Below are 20332 nucleotides of genomic sequence, written 5' to 3'. Positions count from 1 at the left end.
CTTTCTGTGGAAAACTGGAAGGAGGGGGGGGGGGGGGGGGGAATCACTCAACGGGGGTGGGGGAGTTGGAGAGGGTGAGGATCAAAAGGTAAGAAGTGGGAGGGCAGGTGAAAACCGGGAGATTCAGAGCGTTTACTTGAAAATATGTTTAAATTTTATTAAAAGCGGTCTCTCTTTGAAAGCACTCTGTTTTCTTTTATCATTATCCATCACTGTGATATTGGAAAACCTACCGAAGCCTCGGTTTAGACGGATTTTCCGTACTTTCTTCAGTCACGCCGTTTTGTCTTCTGCTCCCACGTGCATCCGCGACGTTTGCTCTGCTGTGTGCACCCACACCGAGCATCCTCTGGCTGCATCCCGCATGCAAACACGCAGCCAGTTATGCAGATTATTCGTAATGACCACGTGATGCAGAGAGACAGACAGATGAGGCTTGATAGGCCTATTTTCAGCCCACAGAGCCCCTGATAGCTCTGCGAGTGTTGGACAGGGTCCTCATGGCTGCTGGCCTCGATAACAGGGAGGGGGTGTGTGTGGGGGGGGGGAATCAATCACCTTTTTGACAGCCGTGTTAGAAGACCCGCCCTTTTTCACTCCCCCTCCCCTCCATCTCTTCCTCTAGTTATTGTATTTCTTGGCTATTTTGTCACTTTTAGAGCGAAAGATGTGCTGAGCTTTCGTGCGGGAGAGAGAAGCACACGCATGTCCCTGCCTATGTGAGTGGGGATATGTTTGCATAGGTGGGGAGGAAGCACCTGGAGAAGCCCTGGCAGGATTAGAGGAGTTGTAGGAGTTGGTTACGGTGAGGAACACGTGTTTTGGGTCACTGTGCTGCTCCAAACATTGTTCCTCTCATTATATTTCCCCTCTCTACCTTTTCCATCCACCAAAATCCCCTCTGTCTCTCTCTCTCTCTCTCTCTCTCTCTCTCTCTCTCATACCCCCACATGTGTATGAGAGGACTCCGACTATGTGTTTATGGGGTGAGGAGGGGGTTACTAAATCCTTAGAGAGGACTTGGCAGTCGCCCTTCTCCCTCTCGCTTCATTGCTTCGGTCCTTCCCAAATCCTATTTCACGGTGCCAAGCAAGCGCTCCCTGGGATCTCACAACTCCCATCTCCAGACGCAGGTTTAAGCCCCTCTCTTGGCACCCGGGCCGGGCATGGAGAGATGGCATGTGACGCGCATCAGCACCACCAAAGACAAAAAAAAAAAAAAAAAAAAGAAGAAGAACGCACCTATTATATTTGCTCAGAGTCCTGCAGCTCAGACGTTTGCAAAATAGTAGTCCTGGAAGATGAATCAGATGCAACAACTAACCTCTGTCTGGCAGGAGTCAGGAGGTCATGCAAACCTGCAACCAAGCAGAACTAAACATCCTCCAAAAGTCAGTGACTCAGACAACTACATGTCAGTCCAACGCGGCTGCGACTGTTCAGGCTCTACAGATTAATAAACTGAAAACAAAACATGTTGCACTTAATTGTCACCTTCTCTTCGTTTGCTCTCACGCGGTGCAGGGGAAACGTTGCCAGTTCTTCAATTACAACCACTTAGAAAATTAATTAGTGGCTAAATTAGCTGAATCTACAGTTACTGAGCCATGAGGGAGAAATGAGAATGTCGCATTTGTCTACCTAAGACTGTAATTTTGGTACATGTCCGTTAGATGGCGCCATATACCTGAGGGTTTGCTTTCATGTGCTTTAGTTTGCGTCAACCACTTTTACTTTGTCACATTTGTCACATATCAAGTTAAAATACAAAGTTACACATATTTGTCAGGTAGAAGTCAAATTATAGGTTTCAATACTTTTTTTTAGAAATAAAAATGAGAAAAAAATTAGCATTAATTTGTTTTAACCCCCTTAGTGGGTTAGGGTTCAATAGAACCACATTTTGCTACCATTACTGCTGCAAGACCATTGAAGCATACTTCTGACAGCCTTTAATACCTACAGATTATGTAGCTCAAGCTCAATCAGACTGAATGAAGACCATCATTGAGTATCTGTGTAAGTGTTGCCTCAGATTTAGACTGGATTTTGCTCTAGACTTTGACTAGGCCATTCTACTGCTTTCCATTGTTTCTTGGGCTGCATGTTTAGAGTTGCTCTTTGTTTAGCTCCATCTGTCTGTCCATCAAACCTGATCAGGTTCCCTGTCCCAGAAGAAGAAAAAGTATCTCCACCATATTTGACTGTGAGGACGGTTAGTTCTTGGTGATCTCCAGTGTTAGTTTTTTTTGCAACGCATACCATGTTGCCTTTAAGCCAAAGATTTCCATCGTGGTCTCGTCTGATCAGGAAGAATGAACATACTCTAGCTTTTTCAATCAAAGCCCGATTGGCGGACAGCCTGACTAATATTTGTCCAACCAGGGCTTTCTTTTTTTCTGAGCTGTATATCTCTGTGATTTCTCCAGAGTAACCATGTGTTTGTTCACACATTTTCCAAAAAAAAACCTGCAAGACCTTTAGGAGGAGATCCTGACTTATACTGACTATTGAATATTACTAAGATATTTACTATTTGGTTACTTCTTAAGGTAATTACACTGGATTGTATTCAGGGGTAACCGAGTAAAGGAGGATGAATAAAAGTCCTATGTTTTTTTCCCCAATTAATAATAATCTGCTTCTTTGTGTTGGTTAAAATCCCAATGAAATACCACGAGGATGGTGGTGGTGACAAAATGCAAAAAAACTCGCAGGGTATGAATGCTTTTTCAGTACACTGACATTATTTAACTAAATAGTATACTAGTATACCGTACTAATTCCTTCAGAGGATTTGTGGTAAACCTGTCAAAGCTCCTAATCTGATCTCACGGCACGGCATGCACCTGGTTTCTCTTGATAGCTGCATTTAATGAATTCAAACTAGTTTGTATTGTTCTGTTGCGAGAAGCAACGCAGAGCTATTTAAAAGTGGGTTTTAACACATTTCCCACATCATCAAACATGCAATTGTAAAAAAACAAAAATCAAGTGCAGTCTTTAAATTCCTAACACTAATAATAAACAGCTGCATTATAAATCCCGTCAGCTCTTTTAGACAACATTCTCAGTCTTCTTAAGCATATCTATTGCAGACTCTGAAGCTTTACGGGACAATTGCTCATTTAGTATTGATACTGTTGTTCCTCTTTGCGATACTCCTCATATTCTCAATTTTCCGAAGCGAGACACTGGATATGGGGGATCATTTTTATGTGTACAGTATAATAGGATCTGGGATTTGTGCTGACAGCAATGCAGCGTCAGCCACTCGCAGGAGCTGTTCCGATGAAAACTACAAGAAAAAGGTGTACTGAAACTCTCCTGTATAAATATTTTAGCAGTGTAGCGGCTGCTGTACAACTTGTCAGCATATGGGACTTGGCTGATTTGTCCATTTTGTCTTTCTGTTGAGGAAACCTTCTTGGGTCAGCACATTCTTCCATAACTAAAATTACCTTTAAATGTACAGGCAAGACCTCATACTCTCACTGACACAGCAACTGCCACTCATTTTCCCAGTATAAGCAGTTAACACAGCAGTCAGCACATTGAAGTTTAAATTCTGTGGGAGAAAGTTTCTTAAAAAAAAAAAAAAAAAAAAAAAAAGGGGGGCATACATTTGACTTGTTATCTTCACTCTGAGAAACTGAACTGCTCTCACTGGAAACTTCCCATCACTGCTTACTGATATGGTCTGCCCTCTCACAAATATATGTCTGCGCTTAGCTTTATTGCTTCCTGCCAGGTACAATATATTCTGCTCCTGTCTCAATCAAGCATTTTACACTTTACCTTCCTCTCTCTGTAGGTGACAAAATCTATTCTCTAATGTGTCGGTTTTTATTGCTCACTCTCGTGACAAAATGATGATTCTTCCTGTTAGCAGTTCCAACCAATGCAATGATGGTGTGAGTTTGACATGTCTGTTGAGTTCATAGCAGTGTTGTAGTCAAGTCACTATGCCTCGAGTCCGAGTCCAGGTTCGAGTCACCAGTGTTCAAGTCCGAGTCAAGTCCAAGTCATTAAAAAAAAAATCCGAGTCGAGTCCGAGTCGAGTCCACTACTCATCCGAGTCAAGTCCGAGTCGAGTCACTATTGATCCAAGTTCGTTGTAGAAACATGCCGTGACATGTGATGTATGACATGAAGCAGTAACATTCCATTGCACTAATAACTCTTTCGCTGTAGTTACCCTGGTTTTACTCGGTAAAACTACCGCTTTTTCCAAGTCTAAGACGTCTCCTAACCATGGTTTTTAAACATTGTTGTTATGGAACGTGCAACAGCGACTCGAGGTACGCTGATAGGCCGCATATGAAGGATGTTAAAGCCGCAAGCGGCGTCGATCGGTCCTCGCAGCCAAGCGCGCTCCGACCTATTGGCGGGCGGGGTTCGCACACCGCCGCGGCTCCGGGCGGCTGGCGGGGTTCGCACACCGCCGCGGTGCTGGCCGGCCGGCGGGGTTCGCACACCGCCGCCCGCCCGCCACCGCAGATGCTGTCACGCATTTTCCTCGCCCGTCCACCGGGCGATTCCCACAAACGCGTTCGGCAGCGTTCCCCCATTACTCACAACAAATCTGGTGTGGATCGGTCGATGCAGCGAGGAGATACAGCCGTTTGATAATGATAATGCATTTGGCCACCGGACCGGACTAAATTGTTCGGCGGGCCGGAAAATTTATACCGATTCCTGGACGGTGACTACAAACAGAAAAAAAAAAAAACAGCCGCTGACGCTATGAACGCCGAGCAGGAGAAAAACAACGACTTACCTTCCTATCAACTCGGCTCGTTTTCCAGTCTTTCTAAGACCTCGACACTCAAGCCATCGTTTGAGCTGTACGTTGGTATGTTGTTCCACAGTTCTACCAGTAAAACGGGCGCCTGGACATCCTCTTGTGAAAGTTTAACAGCTGAAAAGTCGGTCATAGTTGTGTCTGTTGCATGTGTAATGGCTGGTTGCTACGTGCGCTCTCACACTGTTTGCCCAACCTTAGCGGCAAGGGGCGTTGCTCATGAGATGGTGACGTCACGTGCGCTGCACGACATTTAGATATTAAAATCATACGCCAAATAATATTCTAATGACATATTAAAATTATAGCCCAATGATTTAAAAAAAAGTCAAGTCTTTTTCTCAATTTCCGAGTCAGAATGATCTGAATGTAGGAGTCCGAGTCCAAGTTCGAGTCATCAGTGCTCAAGTCCAAGTCAAGTCACGAGTCTCTAAATTTAGCTAATGACTCGGACTCGAGTTCGAGTCTCGGACTCGAGTCCTACAACACTGGTTCATAGGGTTTATTCCAGAGGGTGGGAGAAAAACTGAGCTGAGAGCAAAGGTTTTACCAACAGACAGAGCAGGTTTAGCATGTGGAGCATGATTCAAACAGGAGCAAAATATTTTAGAGCAAGAGGCAATAAAGCTGGCAGCAGAGATAAAAATTATGCAAGACAAGACATTTTTTTTAGTATAAGAATTGAGTTTTGTGGGAGAGTGTTTCTGAGAGGGAAAAGAGATAATATTGCTCGTCAAATTGAAAACAGCGAACTAAAAAAACATCTTTTAAAAATAACTTGTTCAAAACCAACAAAATTGATAACAAAACCTAAAAAGAAAGTGAAATTCTGCTAGCACTGGATAGTGTGTGTGTATATTTTACAATTGAAGAATGTAATGAAAAGGTGATAAACATGATGACTGCAGAATTCAAGCCTTCCAACTATCCTTTATTTTTTATAATACCTGGTTATTAGTGACAGTATATTGTCTGGTCTAAATCTGATCAGTTTATTGTCATTTATTTGGAAATGTCTCAAATTAAAAAATAACAGCCATCCTTGCAGCTGTCAATTAACCATGGTAAAAAGTTGGGTGCAAGAACAGCCTTGCATTTCTACCTCATGCACCTTTTCCTCCTTTTGGCACCTTCTTTTGATTATTGAGCCAACGTGACAAGTGAATTTCTCCACTGTGACATCAATAAAGTTTAAATCTTATCTTATCTTTTTTTGTCCACAAAAAGCAGGCCTTCTAAATGTGACAACAGCACCCTCTGCTGTTTGGTCTGTACCTGCAGTCAGTGGTTTGAAAGGGATTCTCTGTAATCTTCAGAGCAAGGGCTGCATTGAGGTAACATATGGTTGTCTGTAGATGAATAATATTACTAAACTCCTACAAGCAAGACAAGGCAAGTTTATTTCTATAGTACATTTCAGTAACAAAACAATTCAAAGTGCTGTACATGAACGGAACTCAGTTTTTAAACTTGATTTAAAGGAACTCAGGGTCTCAGCACTTTTATAGTCCTCTGGGAGTTTGTTCCAGGTAAGTGCAACATAGGAACTAAATGCTGATTCTCCGTGTTTGGTTCTGGTTCTAGGTATGCAGAGTAGGCTGGAGCCTCTAGACCTTAGTGGTCTGGATGGTTGATACACTGATAACAAGTATGTGATGTATTTAGGTGCTAAACCATTCAGTGATTTATGGACTAATATGAGTATTTTAGTATGTCTATTCTCTGAGATACAGGGAGCCAGTGTAAGGACTTTAGAACTGGGGTGATGTTCTCTACTTTCTTAGTCTCAGTGAGGACGCGGGCAGCAGCGTTCTGGATCAGCTGCAGCTGTCTGATCCACTTTTTAGGCAGACCTGTGAAAATACCTTTGCAGTAATCAATGGATTAGTTTTTCCAGATCCTGCTGAGAAATTAGTCCTTTAATCCTGGAAATGTTCTTCAGGTAATAGAAGGCCAACTTTGTATTTTGTCTTTAAATGCCTTTGAAGGTTGAGGTACACCCAGATTTTGGGCCTGATCAGTATTTATCAGCTAAAGCAACTGAAGCTGCGTTCTAACTTTTGATCGTTCCTCTCTAGGTCCAAAAATTATTACTTTAGTATTGTGTTTATTCAACATGGTGATGTCATCTGCATAGTAATGGTAACCTGTGTTGTTTTTTATGATCTAAACCAAGATGACCCAAGATGGACCCTTGGGGAACCTAACATGGGATTTTTGTCATCTCTGATGTAAAATGACCTACTGACACAAAAAAGTCCCTGTCCTTCAAGTAGGATTTAAACCAGTCGAGTGCTGTACCAGAAAGGCCAAGCCAGTTTTCCAGGCGCTCTAACAAAATGATCAACAGCATCAAATGCTGCACTGAGGTTTAATAATACCAGCACTGTGGTTCTTCCACAGTCTGCATTTATATGGACGTCATTAAACATCTTGACAAGGGCGGTCTCTGTACTGTGGTGAGCACGGAAGCCTGACTGGAAAACATCAAAGTGGCTGGTCGTTTTTAAGAAGGTGTTTAATTGTTGTAACACAGCTACCAATAATCTTACTGATAAAAGGGAGGTTTGAGGTTTGAGGTTTGGCCTGTAGTCCTGCAGTAGTTTGTCCAAATTGATCAACATTGGTTTGATTCTTGCTGTTCTTAGGGACTGGGGGAATACCCCTGACGAAAGAGATGTGTTTATTATCTGAGTCAAATCAGATGCTATGACAGGCAAAACTTTCTTAAAGAAAGCAGTAGGTAGAATATCGAGACAGCAAGGGGGAGGAACTTAGCTGGTGAACGATTTCTTCTAAGCTATTCAAGTTTATTTGGATGAATTGTGACATTCTATCAAGATAAGTTCTAGTTGGAGACAACTTTGGTCCTGAACTTGACATGGATGTACAGACTGCCCCTCTAATCTTTTGGACTTTTTCAGTAAAGAGGTTAGTAAATTCATTGAAGCCGTTAATTTTTTTCAGTTTTAAGTCATATCTGTAAAGTCTCTCTTAATAGATGTCATAGTGAACCTGCAGTTTAGTCTTTCTCCACCTACATTCAGCTTTTCGACACTCCTTTTTTCACTTGTAACAGCTAGAGCACTTCTCCTCGTCGGATTTTTCTTCTCAGAAACAACATTCACTTTAATTGGAGCAATGCATTCAATGATATCTGAGACTTTAGACTGAAAGTTATCTACTAGTCCATCTACTGTGTTACAGGACATGTGCTAGAGACCAATGTTATGTAACGTATTTAACTGTTATACATTTTAAAAGGGATTCTGGGTAAACTTGAGAGTGACGGTTTTAATGCATTAAAACAGAAAGCAATAAAAGTTTCATTTTTTACCTATTTTATTGGGATGCGGCACCTGAAAAGTTTTGATTCCTGAAAAGGAGCATCCGACAACATTCAAGAACCACTGATCTCCAGTCATATTCAATAAATCAGAATATTATTGAAAAGTTCATTTATTTCAGTAACTCAATTGACTAAGGGAAAGACATTATATAGATTAACACAGATCGGTGATGTTTTAAAGCATTTATTTCTGTTAAGATCTTTTTCGCCTCCAGCTAATAAAAACACATCTTTTAAGATTAGAATATTACACCAGATCAATAAACAAGCACATTTTTCATGCAGAAATGAGGGCTTAATGAAAGTATGTCTAATACCGGTTTTAAGGTTATTGTTTATTTTGTTTGTTTGTTTGTTTGTTTTTTCAAAAGGTACTTTTAATCTGACAAACAAGCCTCTTACAAATGCACATTCTAATTTATTGAATATGACTGCTTACCCCAGGGGTGCATAATTTAACTACAGAATTTGAAAACTAAAGCCTACAATACTGTATATCTATTGTATTTGCTATATTCAAATGTACAGTCTCTTAATTTGGAATCTGCTTGGGTCACAATAAAAGGAAAAATTCTGTTTTTATAAATTTGTAAAATAAACATCTACATGTATAATGTCAAATTCTCTAGGTTGAGCTGATGGGAAACACAGAAACAAATATGTAGAAAAGGAAAACCTGGAAAACAAATCTGATTCCAACAGCAAACTCAGCATGGGTTGTTATTGGGTCTTATATGGGTAATGATAAACACAGATGAGGACAAGACGCAAAACCAACCCTCTTCCATTATCATTTCAGTGCTTAGACATAAATACAGAGGTGGGTAAAGTAGCCAAAAACTGTACTCAGGTAAGAGTAGGACTACTTCAACATATTTTTACTCAAGTAAAAGTAAAAAGTAGCCAATAAAATTACTGAAGTAAAAAAAAAAAAAGTATTCAGTCAGAAGGCTACTCAAGTATTGAGTAACTAATCATCACATCTGATGATTTGATATTTAAAGATTATGTAATTGGGCGGACAAAAATATAAGGTTATGTGCAAATTGTAGTATTTTAAAGACAAACATTTAAATATACAAAGAGTAACATTACAAAACAACAAATTCAAGCAGAAGACGGTTTTCTAAATCATATTTTCCAACATCAAAATTCGAAAGCAATACTTACAGCAGATGATGTATATACAGCATGTTAGAACAGGGCAAAGTACTTCCAATGACAATATCTTCTGTTTACTGAATGTTCACTTGACCTCCAAATGGCTCAATGAGCTCAGCAGACAGAAAATAGCATAAAAAATAACAAAGCTTGTGTACAAATAAGAAATCTCACTTTAACAAAAAGTCTAGGTTTTTGTCTCTTTGGTCAGTTTTTCTATAAAGCAACTGTTCTTTATTCGTGAAGTTTCTCGCAGTAAGTAGAAAGGCCAGAAATGTTACTCAAGTAAGAGTAGCGATACTTGAGTAATAATATGACTCAAGTAAAAGTAAAAAGTACAGTGCAGTAAAACTACTCCTAAAATGGCATTTTGTTCAAAAGTAAATGTAACAGAGTAAATGTAAGTAGTTACTACCCACCTCTGCCTAAATCACACGGAAACATGTGGGGGGAGCCGAAGAGGACCGAGGACCCAGGACTCTGGATGATCTTGAGAGACTGTGCAAAGAGGAATGGTCAGAGATCTTTTCCTCTGTATTCTCCAACGTTGTGCAATATTGCAGTACTGACAAAAACAGGATGTGCAAATTATTAGCAGTAAACGTGTTCTTGTCAAATATATTATTTTAGTTTTAGAGTTATAGACACTGCACACACAGACCAGGTAAGCACCACACTGTGCCATTTATGCACCTCGTTATCACCCATGAAGAAGACAGAAGCAAGGAGAGAACATTTCCTCCTCTCAGATGAAGCCGGGGCAGTTGGTCACTCGTGTTAATCTCAGCAGCAGCTGTGGAAATATTAACCTTGGCTGCAAACCAAGCAGCCCACTTTATTTCAGAACTCAAAGTCAACTAATAAATCTGAAAAGCTTATCACCAAAGTCAAACTTTTTGCAAACAGAGTAAGAAATGTTCCTAGGATTGCTGGAAAAAACATCCAGGATGGAGAACTTAGTGCACTAAATGATGCTTTCTCTTCAATATAGCAGGCAACTCTGCCACATACATTTTTAATGACTGCATAGTGTGCTTAAAAATCAAATTTAAACATCCACATGAATTTTGTACATAATGAGCAACGTGAATATTATAATTCGTCTACTAATGCAGACTCATCATTGCTGTCTGAGTGCCCCCAGGGTCTTGAAGAAGAGAAACAGTCTTGTAAAGGATTAACAGGTCAGAATGAAAGCGTTGTATCCCCATGCAATATTAATAGGGTCTGACCTCATTGTCAGTATTAACAGTGCAAATGAAATGTCTGGGTCAGACATCCTTGCTTTCAGCGGATCTCCGTCTGGATGGAGATGCAGCTAATTTTGGATGCTGCCTTAATCAGTTTTGCCGTTGGTATTTGAAACTTGCATTGTGATGACTGACAGAGTGCATCCCAACCAGCATGGCGCTCTTATGTTTTATCTGACTGGAGCTATAAATCATATTTGTGAATCAATCAATGACAGATACTTATCAAGAAACACGTGTACTTGGGCCTGTTACTAATCCTTTTCTTATCAGTATGTTAATGGTGAATTTCACTTTTTTGGGTTTTTGTTTGTTATTGAAAATATTTCATCAAGTCAGCTGGATTCCTTCGCTTGATTGAAATTAAGTCTGAGACATAACACTGTGGTTCTTGTTTTTGCTTTGATACAATAATTTACTTCTCATGACGTCACATAAACTAAGAAAAAAAGCTTTACGGAAAAGCCAAATTTAGTTTTTTTTTATTTTTCATTCCACCAAGACTTGAACTGAGACAGGCATCTCTCACAAAACAACACCGCAATGTTAAATGACTATTAATTTTGAACAGCAAATCTGGTTTTATTTGTTTCATTGGGAAAAAAATCCATGTTAAAATTAGTTATGTCCTTCTCAATAATTAATTTAAAAGTCTATATTGACATTACAGCAATCAACACATTAGCTCCCTCCGCCTATATTAGATTCAACTCAGGACTGGTTGGGCTAGTGTTACTTCCGGTCAACACATGTTGATAAAGAAAAATTTTAAATTACTTTAACCCTAAAGCTGCCTGGGGCATGAATAGTTTAAAACTTAAAGGTATGAACCAACAGGTCCCAATAACTCTGAAAAGCATTTTTGGTGACATATTATCATCTTTTTTTGAAAGCTATTCCCTTAAGAGAAAATAAAATCCAGAAGCCCCTTAGAAAAATGAAGCAAAATTGTTTGATAAGTAGTGACAAATGTTTAAGGATTGTATTGTACCAACTGTGGAGCTGCCACTGTGACCTCTGAAATGCCTGGGTGTTCTCTTGTGTAGACAAAGCATGTTGTGGAAACCAGCCGCTTGCACTCAAGGCACTCAGGGCATGTGAAATGTCTCTGACTAAATATACTCAGAGGTTAAATATACTATAGCAAAAAATAAAAAAATAAAAATAAAAATGACGTCAAAGACTCAGACCTGTAGTGTACAAGGGCAGAAAGTAATGGAAAGTATTTTAGGATGTAGTTTTAACCTTTTGCAACCTTCTGCTGCTATGTTTGTCCGACTGTTTCTTCTTCTGTCGTTACATAACATTTTGAACAATAAAGATAAGCATAAAAGCGGCGAATTAGTACTTTAAAAACATATTTGACTTGTTTACATTTTACACATGATTTTACAAACTTCCCAGATGTTATTTGCAGCTTTTATCTCATAATTGAAAAAAAAAATGACATTAATATTTACTGAATATTCTCTTCATATTGTATATTAAGATTTGTGTAAAAATCTATTGCCCACATCACGGAGAAATTAAAAAAGTTCTCAGACTTTAGAAGCAGACACAATATGTTGTTAAAAGCTGTGAACCAAGAATAAAGAATCTTTACTGTCACCACATGTTAATGTGGTGAATTTTTTTATTTTTGAGACAGACACCGGCTGAGAATGTACACGGATAATATATACAGGCGTGTGTGTGTGTTGCTGTTTCCTCCAATCTGACTAAGCTGCAGGGTATCACAAAAAATAAACAAGTTAGATTGTACAGACGAACGTCAACGTAGTTACAGCAAAAGGTGATTCAACAGTTTTGATGTGCACAGTGTATCCTTCCCTTAACAATTATGCAATAGTTTTTAAATCCAAATAATCAAAATGTGTCGATATGGCTAGGGGTATGTAGTGAGGCAAACTGTTACATAATTACTTTCTAGCAACGTATTCTATATATAAACATCACAAGTGGAGACAACGACACAGCCCAATTTAAAGTTAAACATGCGATACAAATTAATTGGAAGTGTTCTGATTTATCATTCTGTTTTTTTTTTTTTTTTCTTTTACATAACGCTCTATGAATTTGTTCCGGACGCAAAGATAATATGCTCATGAGTCGGCTTTCTGCAACCCGCTGTTTCCACATGAGCAGGTGCTCCCTGCATCAGAGGTATCCAGGCAAAGCATGTGCGCATGCGCCGCGCAGTCAGCTGACGAGTGCGCCCCTGTTGACGCTTCGCAATCGCAGCACCTCCGAGGGCCACCGCTCTTACTACGGAGAGACGCACACGCTCGGGCTCCGGCGAAGACGCATCTCTTTGAGGATTAGGCGCTGTGCAAAAAAAAAAAACTGATCATTCAAAAACAATACGAACCGGAAGTCTGAAACCAGGCGAGCTGTTAAGGAGAAGAAGAAAAAGAAATCCTGCTAAAATGTGGCGGGAGTAGCGGGTTTTAGAGTAACACTCCGGGGGGAGAGCTGGCGGTGTGGGTCTTCCAGGGATGCCATGAAAATCACAGGAGCGGAGTGACTGAGAGAGAGAGAGATCGCTGCTCTTCGCCTCAATCCCAGCCTCAATCCCAGACAAGGCGGCGGTGGCAGAGAGCGATGGATCCGGCTGGAGACATCCGCTCCTCTAGGTAGCGCCTACGAGGATCCCGGGCAGAGCTGACCCGCGTCTGTCGCGCTGTTCGTAGCCGCCCGCCGGAGCCGTCTCACAAGGATGGATTTCAGCCTGCTCCGGAACATCATCAGCAGATACGTAAGGGCCGCCGTCACCACCGTCCATCTGTGGCTAATGTTTGAATGTGCTGCAGTTGTTGTGTTTTTACACAGGTTCTATTCCTAACCTCCCCCCTCCCCAGTGGTGGGCCACACGCAGAATGACAAAATGCCTTGCTCATCTGCAGTGATGCACATGTCACCGGAGCAGCTTTTGGCAGGCGACTGGATGTTGTTGTTTTTTTTTTTTGGTGGCGCTCAATGAGAACGTGCCAGTAGCTGCAGATGGCTGTGGAGACGTGCTGGACAGATAGGTGAACTCTGCTGGCCCATTTACAGAGCTTTGCATAAAGTATTCACACCCCCTCCTTGAACCTTTTCCACATGCCGCCACCTATACTACTACACGGTTTAATGTCTGGGTGCTGTTGTGGATGGTTTTAAACTGGGAGGAAAGGATGTATGGTTTACAAGAACTTGTTGAGATGACTATAGGAAACGTGTGTGCTGCCCGCCTCAGTCACAGTGCGTTTGTACCAACTTCCAAGTCATTTGGGACTTTGCACATGTAGGAGTGCAGGCGTTGTTGCCCACCCTTCTTCGCAAAACAGGTCAAAGTCAGTCAGTTTGGATAAGGGACATCAGTGGACATCCATTTTTAAACCCTAGCGCATATTCTTGGCAGAATTTAGCTCTGGACTTTGACTAGGCCCTTCTGGCTATTGGATATCCTTTGATCTAAACATGGGCTGCACAATATCAAAGTGAAGTCTTAACTGCAGTAACATTGGGTGGAAATTGTAAAGATGGCGATACAGTTAACCGACAGCTTCCAGACACTTTTTTTTTTTTTTTTTTTTTTTTTTTTTACCATTTCACAATGTTCCCACATGTTTTGTTCTCACAATGTTTTTTTTTTTTTGTCATGAACAATGAATGAAACAAAACAAACAGGGCCATATTCCATCCTTTAATATATTTAAGTGAGCCTCAGAGGCAAAGAGCCAGTTGCGACTCTGGAACTGCAGGTTGCAGACCCTTAATCTAGCAGATGAAAACTGTGATCCTATCTCAATAACTGCTAATGCAGCTTCACCTTCATTTTTAAATCATTGTTAAATTAAAATGTGAAGGTACAAAAAGGGAAACTGGTCCAAGGGTCCAATCAGATACAGTTTCATCATAAGAAATTGATTTAGTATTATGACTTCAGTACCGGGGCCAGGACCAGTTAGAACCGCCCATGGCTGTTATCTCTGTCACTAAAATATACATCTGGTGTCTGGGCAACAAACCTAGTCAAGTCGAACTAAGTCGATATGCAGTGTTGCATTTGAAATACATACTATCCTACCCCTAAAAAACATTTGCAAGCTGTTTTTTTTCCCCCTGTTTTGATTTTGCCCAAACTGATCGTGTTGGCGATTGTGATTTGATACGATGCTCATATAATCTAAGTCCTATCGTAGTTTTTGTGTTATCGTCCAGCTGGAAGGTGAATCTGCCCCCGTCTCAAGTCTTCTGAAGCCTCAGACAGCGTTTTCTTTCAGGATCATCCCGTGTTTAGCTAAAATCATCTATCCCAAACATGTTTTAGCCATCGCCATGTTTCACAGTGGCGATTGTGTGTTCTCGGTCGACCCTGTACACAGCCTTTTTCCATGTTGACTAGAACAATGCTAGATGGCTCATGGCAAACGTTTAATAGGCTTTCTATAAACAGTAGATTTATTCCCACCGCTCGAACACACGGGCCAGATTTGTCAAGTGCACAATTAATAGTTGTGCGTTCAATAGTTTCTCCCACCTGAGCTGTGGATCCCCTCTGTTCGACAGAGTTGCCTCGGGCATTCTAGCTACTCCTCTGGTGAATTTCCCTATTATGTGTTCTGTCAATAGAGGTAGACAGCCATGTCTATTTTTAGCATTTTTATATGATGTTACAACCCCAAACCTTACAGATAAGTGTTTTGGTTTTTTTTATTAAAAAATGTTTTTTTCACAAACATTGAAATCATTTGTATTCAGCTTCCCTGAGTCTATCCAGTCCAGAACCACCTATTGCTGCAAACCTTCTGGCCTATGTCTCTACCGGCTTTACCCATTCTTCTTGGCAAATGCCTCAAGGTCGGTCAGATTTGACGGAGAGCAGTAATTTTAATGTCTTGCCGCTGCTTCCGGATTAGACTTAGACTTTGACTTTGACCGGGCCATTCTAACACATGAATATACTGAGATCTGAACCGGCTGTATGTTGGGGGTCGTCGTCCTGATGGAAGACGAACCTCCGCTTCAGTCTCAGGTCTTTTGCAGCTTAGTATTCTTTCAGGATTTAGCTTGATCCATCTTCAAATCAGCCGCGATGAGCTTCTCTGGCCTTGCTGGAGAACGGTATCCCCACGACATGATGCTGCCGCCGCCATGTTTCATGGTGGGGATGCTGCGTTCAGGGTGGTGTGCAGTGTTAGTTTTCTGCCACACGTTGCATTTCGCACGTAGGGCAAAAAGTCCGTCTTGGTCTCCGACCAGAGCACCTTCTTCCACATATTCGCTGTGTTCCCTTGTGGCAAACTTTAAACCGGACACCTTGTTGCTTTGGGTTCCACCATGGCTTTCTTTTCACCACCCTTCTAGAAAGGCCAGAATTGTGGACTGCGTGACTAAAAGTTATCCAGTGGACAGATTCTCTCACCTGAGCTGTGAGATCTCTTCAACGTCTTCGCTGTTCTTCGGTTAAATGTCTCCTCGCTCAGTCTGTCAGATTAGGCGCACTAGGTTGATTGGCAGCGCCTTTTCTCCGTGAGATGTGTCTTATAACCTAGTCACGCTTTCAGTTTCTCCACGTCTGCACCCCGTCAGCTGGGTTCCTTGGTTTTTTACAACGCTGCCTGTTCTCTAAATGTTCTCCAGCGAACCTCCGAGGCGTTCGCAGAACAGCTGTATCAGATTAAGTTACACACAGACGGATTCTTTGTACCAAGATGACTTGCGAAGCGCAGTCGGTCGTCCAAGATCTTCTTCAGGGGCGACGGAGCAAAGGTCGACAAATACCCCTGCACGGCGCGGCCGTTCAGAGATTCATTTGTAAGTGGTTTTGAAAAGCACACGTCCGTTTCCTTCCGCTCACAATTATGCAACGCCTTGTGTTGATCGAGCACATAGATTCCCAGTAAAACACAGCGAGGCCCTGTGAAAAACTTCTAGCGGTATGAACACTTGTGCAAGGCGCCGTAGACGAGCCACGCGGCGCGCTTCATCCAAACCCGCCGGCTCCCCTGGCGTCGTCTTCAGAGCCGACGAATCCCGGGGGAGGACTCACTGTTATCACACCTAACCAGACGCCGTCCCCTGTGACCCGTGCAGGTAGAACCCGCTGCGGTTTAGAAAAGAAAGCGCGCCTCTGTGGCGAGCTGGAAAAGTCGGCGTAACAACAGCAGTGTAATGCTGAGCAGTGTACATCAGCCACATTACCGCTTGGCCCGGTCTGAATGGGTCGCTGCCCTCAGCAACCTCTGATTATTTGGCAGGACGGGAAGCAGCTGGCTGGTGGGCGGCTGAATTAGAGAGAGAGAAAAAAAAAAACACGGCGTGTTTTGAGAAAGCCTCTGTGGCAGCCGGCCGGGTGAAGCTTTAAGCAGTTTTCACACCTTTCCAACACTTTTACCTGGTCATAGGACGGGCTATGGTGTCGTTAAGGTGAAGTCTTTCCAGACCCCCAGGTTTGTTTCCTGTAAAATGTAGTCCACAGAGAGCTTGACTGACGCTCGAGCAGAGCCAGCGTCAAGAGAAATCAGATTCATGGCGAGGTGAGGAGCAGGCAGGGGGTGGGGGGGGGGGCAATGGGTCGCTGAACACGCCCCTCATCCCCCAACCCGCTGCCTTCGCATCCTGATCGTTTCTCCGACATTAACCCAACAAAGTATTAATCTTTATTTAAATTATCGAGGTATTGATTTGCAATTTGAGGGAGGGATGATGTACGGGACCTTGTGTTAACCCTCCCCTGTTCTGAGCAGATGCTCCTGTAATAGCACTACACAGCAGAACAAACGTTACATCATGCAAGGTGATTAAAATGTGATAAGCAGTCGAGTCGCTGCCTTTTCAGTAGGGAGAGAATAGTCTACTCCCATCAAGGTCACAACCCAAATGCAGCCTAGTAATGAATTCATAAATCAACTCCAGCCGTTAAAGGATGGTCCTTTAATTTAGTCCATTTTACCCAAGAGACGGCAGGTTTAAGGCCTAATAAGTTGTCTTCCTACTATCACCCTTTTATTCAGGTAGAACTTACACATCTTGGCCTTTTGGTGGATTAAAGTGACTTTCCGGTCTGTCCTGCTTCACCTTATTTTGATAACACACATTTTGTTTAAAAGGAACATTTCATAACCTTTTAAAATTCACTAGGGAACACATGTAAAGTCAGTAGTACAAAGGTATAATTTAGGTTGACTTAAAATGGATTATGTAATAATAGTAAAACTGAATTGGGTACAATGCTTTCAGCATTTATTTGCATTGTTTGTAAAGAGCTTTGAAATAAAGGAAACGTTTGTTGTAGCAGCATATTGTCACACTAGATTGAATTTGAGTTTGTTCGGTTAGTGAGGATAATGTCTCACATTGAGGAAATGTAAGATATTATATTGTTTTGAATGATCAGTTTTTAGTATTTTCAACAAAATCCCTCAGAAAACAATTATTTACTCTAACTCATCCTTAAATGTTTCAGTTATATTCAAGTTGTTTAGAGTGTTTAGGAACTCTCCTAATTAATTTGTCATTCCCTGGTTGTGAAATATGATGTGACTTGGGGGGGGGGGGGTAAATAATATGAGTAATAAAATGGCAACCGTGTGCTGATGTTTGTAAAATTAAGAAATGGGTGAAAAATAATGTACATACCCAAGCTTGTTCATAATAACAGCTATAGTAGTAGTTTACATTTACTGGACCAATTTTATGACGTTATAGACTTCGCTCCGGACAAAACTGAAAATTCTAGGTCCACAATGAGAGATTTAAGCCGAAAACTTGTACTCGGCTCATGGTTCCCGCAGAGTCTTGAAAAGTCTAAAAATGTCTAAAATACTGAACTTTAAATTTAAGGCCCTAAAAAGTCTTAAAAACGACCAGATTTTAATTCATGGTCTTTAATTTAATTTACCGTATTTTACGGATCATAAGGCGCACCAGATTGTAAGGCGCGCTGTGAATAAATGCGTCTATGTCCGTTTTTTGTCCACATATAAGGCGCACTGGATTATAAGGCGCACTAAATATTCTTCCCAAGTGTGTAATATCACTTCGCCCCTTCATGTACACAGCTCTCTATCCGTCTCAGAGTAGTTGGACTACACTGCCCTGTTTCTAACATAAGGCCAAAATAAACATAACTTTTATATTGAATTAATATACTAGGTTTAATGTTGCTAGGGCATACTCTGGGCGCAGGCTGCCTAAAGGCTCCCTCATACTCGGTCGTACTGTGAGCTTGGTGGACTCTGCGCTGACTGTCCACAAACGTTTTATCCTGCATAGTTGAGCGTATTGTTGTCTACATTTCTTGTGGCAAATTCCTACAATTCCTACACTTTCTGCCAGTGTGACGAAGCGGCGGAACGGATGGTAAAATGTGTGTTTAACTAGCTGAGGACCTAGAGCCGTTTCTTTTCCAGCAGGCTCCCACCGCACACTTGTCAGTGAGAACAGAGGGACTGTGATGCCACGCGACCTTGTGACCGTCTGCTTGGAGCAGCTCAGTATATCAAGCTCTATGTCACATATAAAACAGTTCAATGTAAAGACTTCTTACTGCTGAGTAGTTTACAGTGTGACACCATGTATGCGGTCGTAATAATTTAGCTCTGCATTTATCTGTAAGCACAGAGTCTGCGCAGAGTCAGCCTCGAGTTCGCACAGACATCCGTGGAATGAACGACGCCCGAGAATGTGGCTGCCTTTACATTAATGCACTTCTAGTTTCAACATTACAGTCAGGCAGTCTTATAGACAACTGCAGTCTTATGAGAACTGCATGCAAGAAATGGCCAAGTTTGCAGCCATGCTACGACCCGATTGCCTCTACCTCCGGCGTGCAGCTTGTTCCATACATGTTGACAGCTTATCTTTGAAAAAAAATGGGAGGGTGCGTTCCCTTTTGGACACGGAAGGGCCTGATATCCCATACTCGCTTTATACTTAGTTCCTTTCTTTCAGGGAACAGCAGTTTGCATAACATTATGTTTTCAACTAGACTTGTCATTATTGAGACTATCAGCGATTTTCGCATTTGGTTGCAGGTGGTTCCCAGAAAGCGATACGAAGCTCGCTGTAAACTTTGCAAGAGGACCATCAAGCTCGCGTTTCACTCCAAGATGGTTAAATTTGAAGCGCCAAAGCGGTTAAGATAAGACCCGCATTGGAGAGCGAAAAATATATTTTTTTTAAAGAAAAAAAATTAATCAAAAACCCATTTTCAAAAAAATGTAATCTTTGAAAAATGTTTTAATGGATTCCCCTTTTTTTTTCTTTGTTCACGCTTTCCCTGCTCCTGTTTAAGTATTTTGACAACAGCCTGTGAAATATGCCAATTCATAACTGTAAATTATATTTTTCTTTTGTAGCAGTTGTCGTTTATTCAAAAGTCCTCAGACTGCAGAGTAACTTGTGCCAAGCAAGATGTGTTGATTAAACAGGCAAATTAGGCTCATTTGGAAAGAATTTGATCTAAATAATGTTCCTGGTTCAGGTGCAATGTGATTTACGTTGTAAAAGAATCCATCTTATTGATGAAAAGTTTAGATTTAATTGGACAATATTGCATCTTTAACGTTTGTATTTTCTCCCTGTCTGTGTCTCGTAAGCAAATAGTACAAAGAAAAAATTGGGGAAATCTTTGTTGTTCAATAACTATGAAAATAACACTTTCACAGTTATTTCCTTGATAATTTCCTTTGAAATTATCAAAGGAGAGACTTTTAGAAATCGTATCCACTACATTTCTACAAATTCAGTGGGCTTCAACAGATTTTCAGAATCACAATTAGT

General features: G+C 41.3%; 1 protein-coding gene across 4 annotated transcripts in view; it reads left to right on the top strand.

The window, feature by feature from the left end:
- The first annotated feature begins 13235 nt into the window (after positions 1-13235).
- LOC105927597 (probable phospholipid-transporting ATPase IH) overlaps positions 13236-20332 on the top strand; it is a 56222-nt gene continuing 49125 nt past the window's right edge. For all 4 annotated transcript variants that reach the window (XM_036139119.1, XM_036139118.1, XM_036139121.1 and 1 more), the window contains exon 1: positions 13236-13319. In XM_036139119.1, coding sequence (XP_035995012.1) covers positions 13281-13319 — 39 coding nt within the window. In that variant the 5' untranslated portion in view covers positions 13236-13280. The remainder of the gene's footprint in view (positions 13320-20332) is intronic.

This window comes from Fundulus heteroclitus, chromosome 7 (assembly GCF_011125445.2).
Source record: "Fundulus heteroclitus isolate FHET01 chromosome 7, MU-UCD_Fhet_4.1, whole genome shotgun sequence".
NCBI lineage: Eukaryota > Metazoa > Chordata > Actinopteri > Cyprinodontiformes > Fundulidae > Fundulus > Fundulus heteroclitus.
Note: the sequence above shows the minus strand (reverse complement) of the source record. Positions and strands in the feature narration are given on the sequence as shown.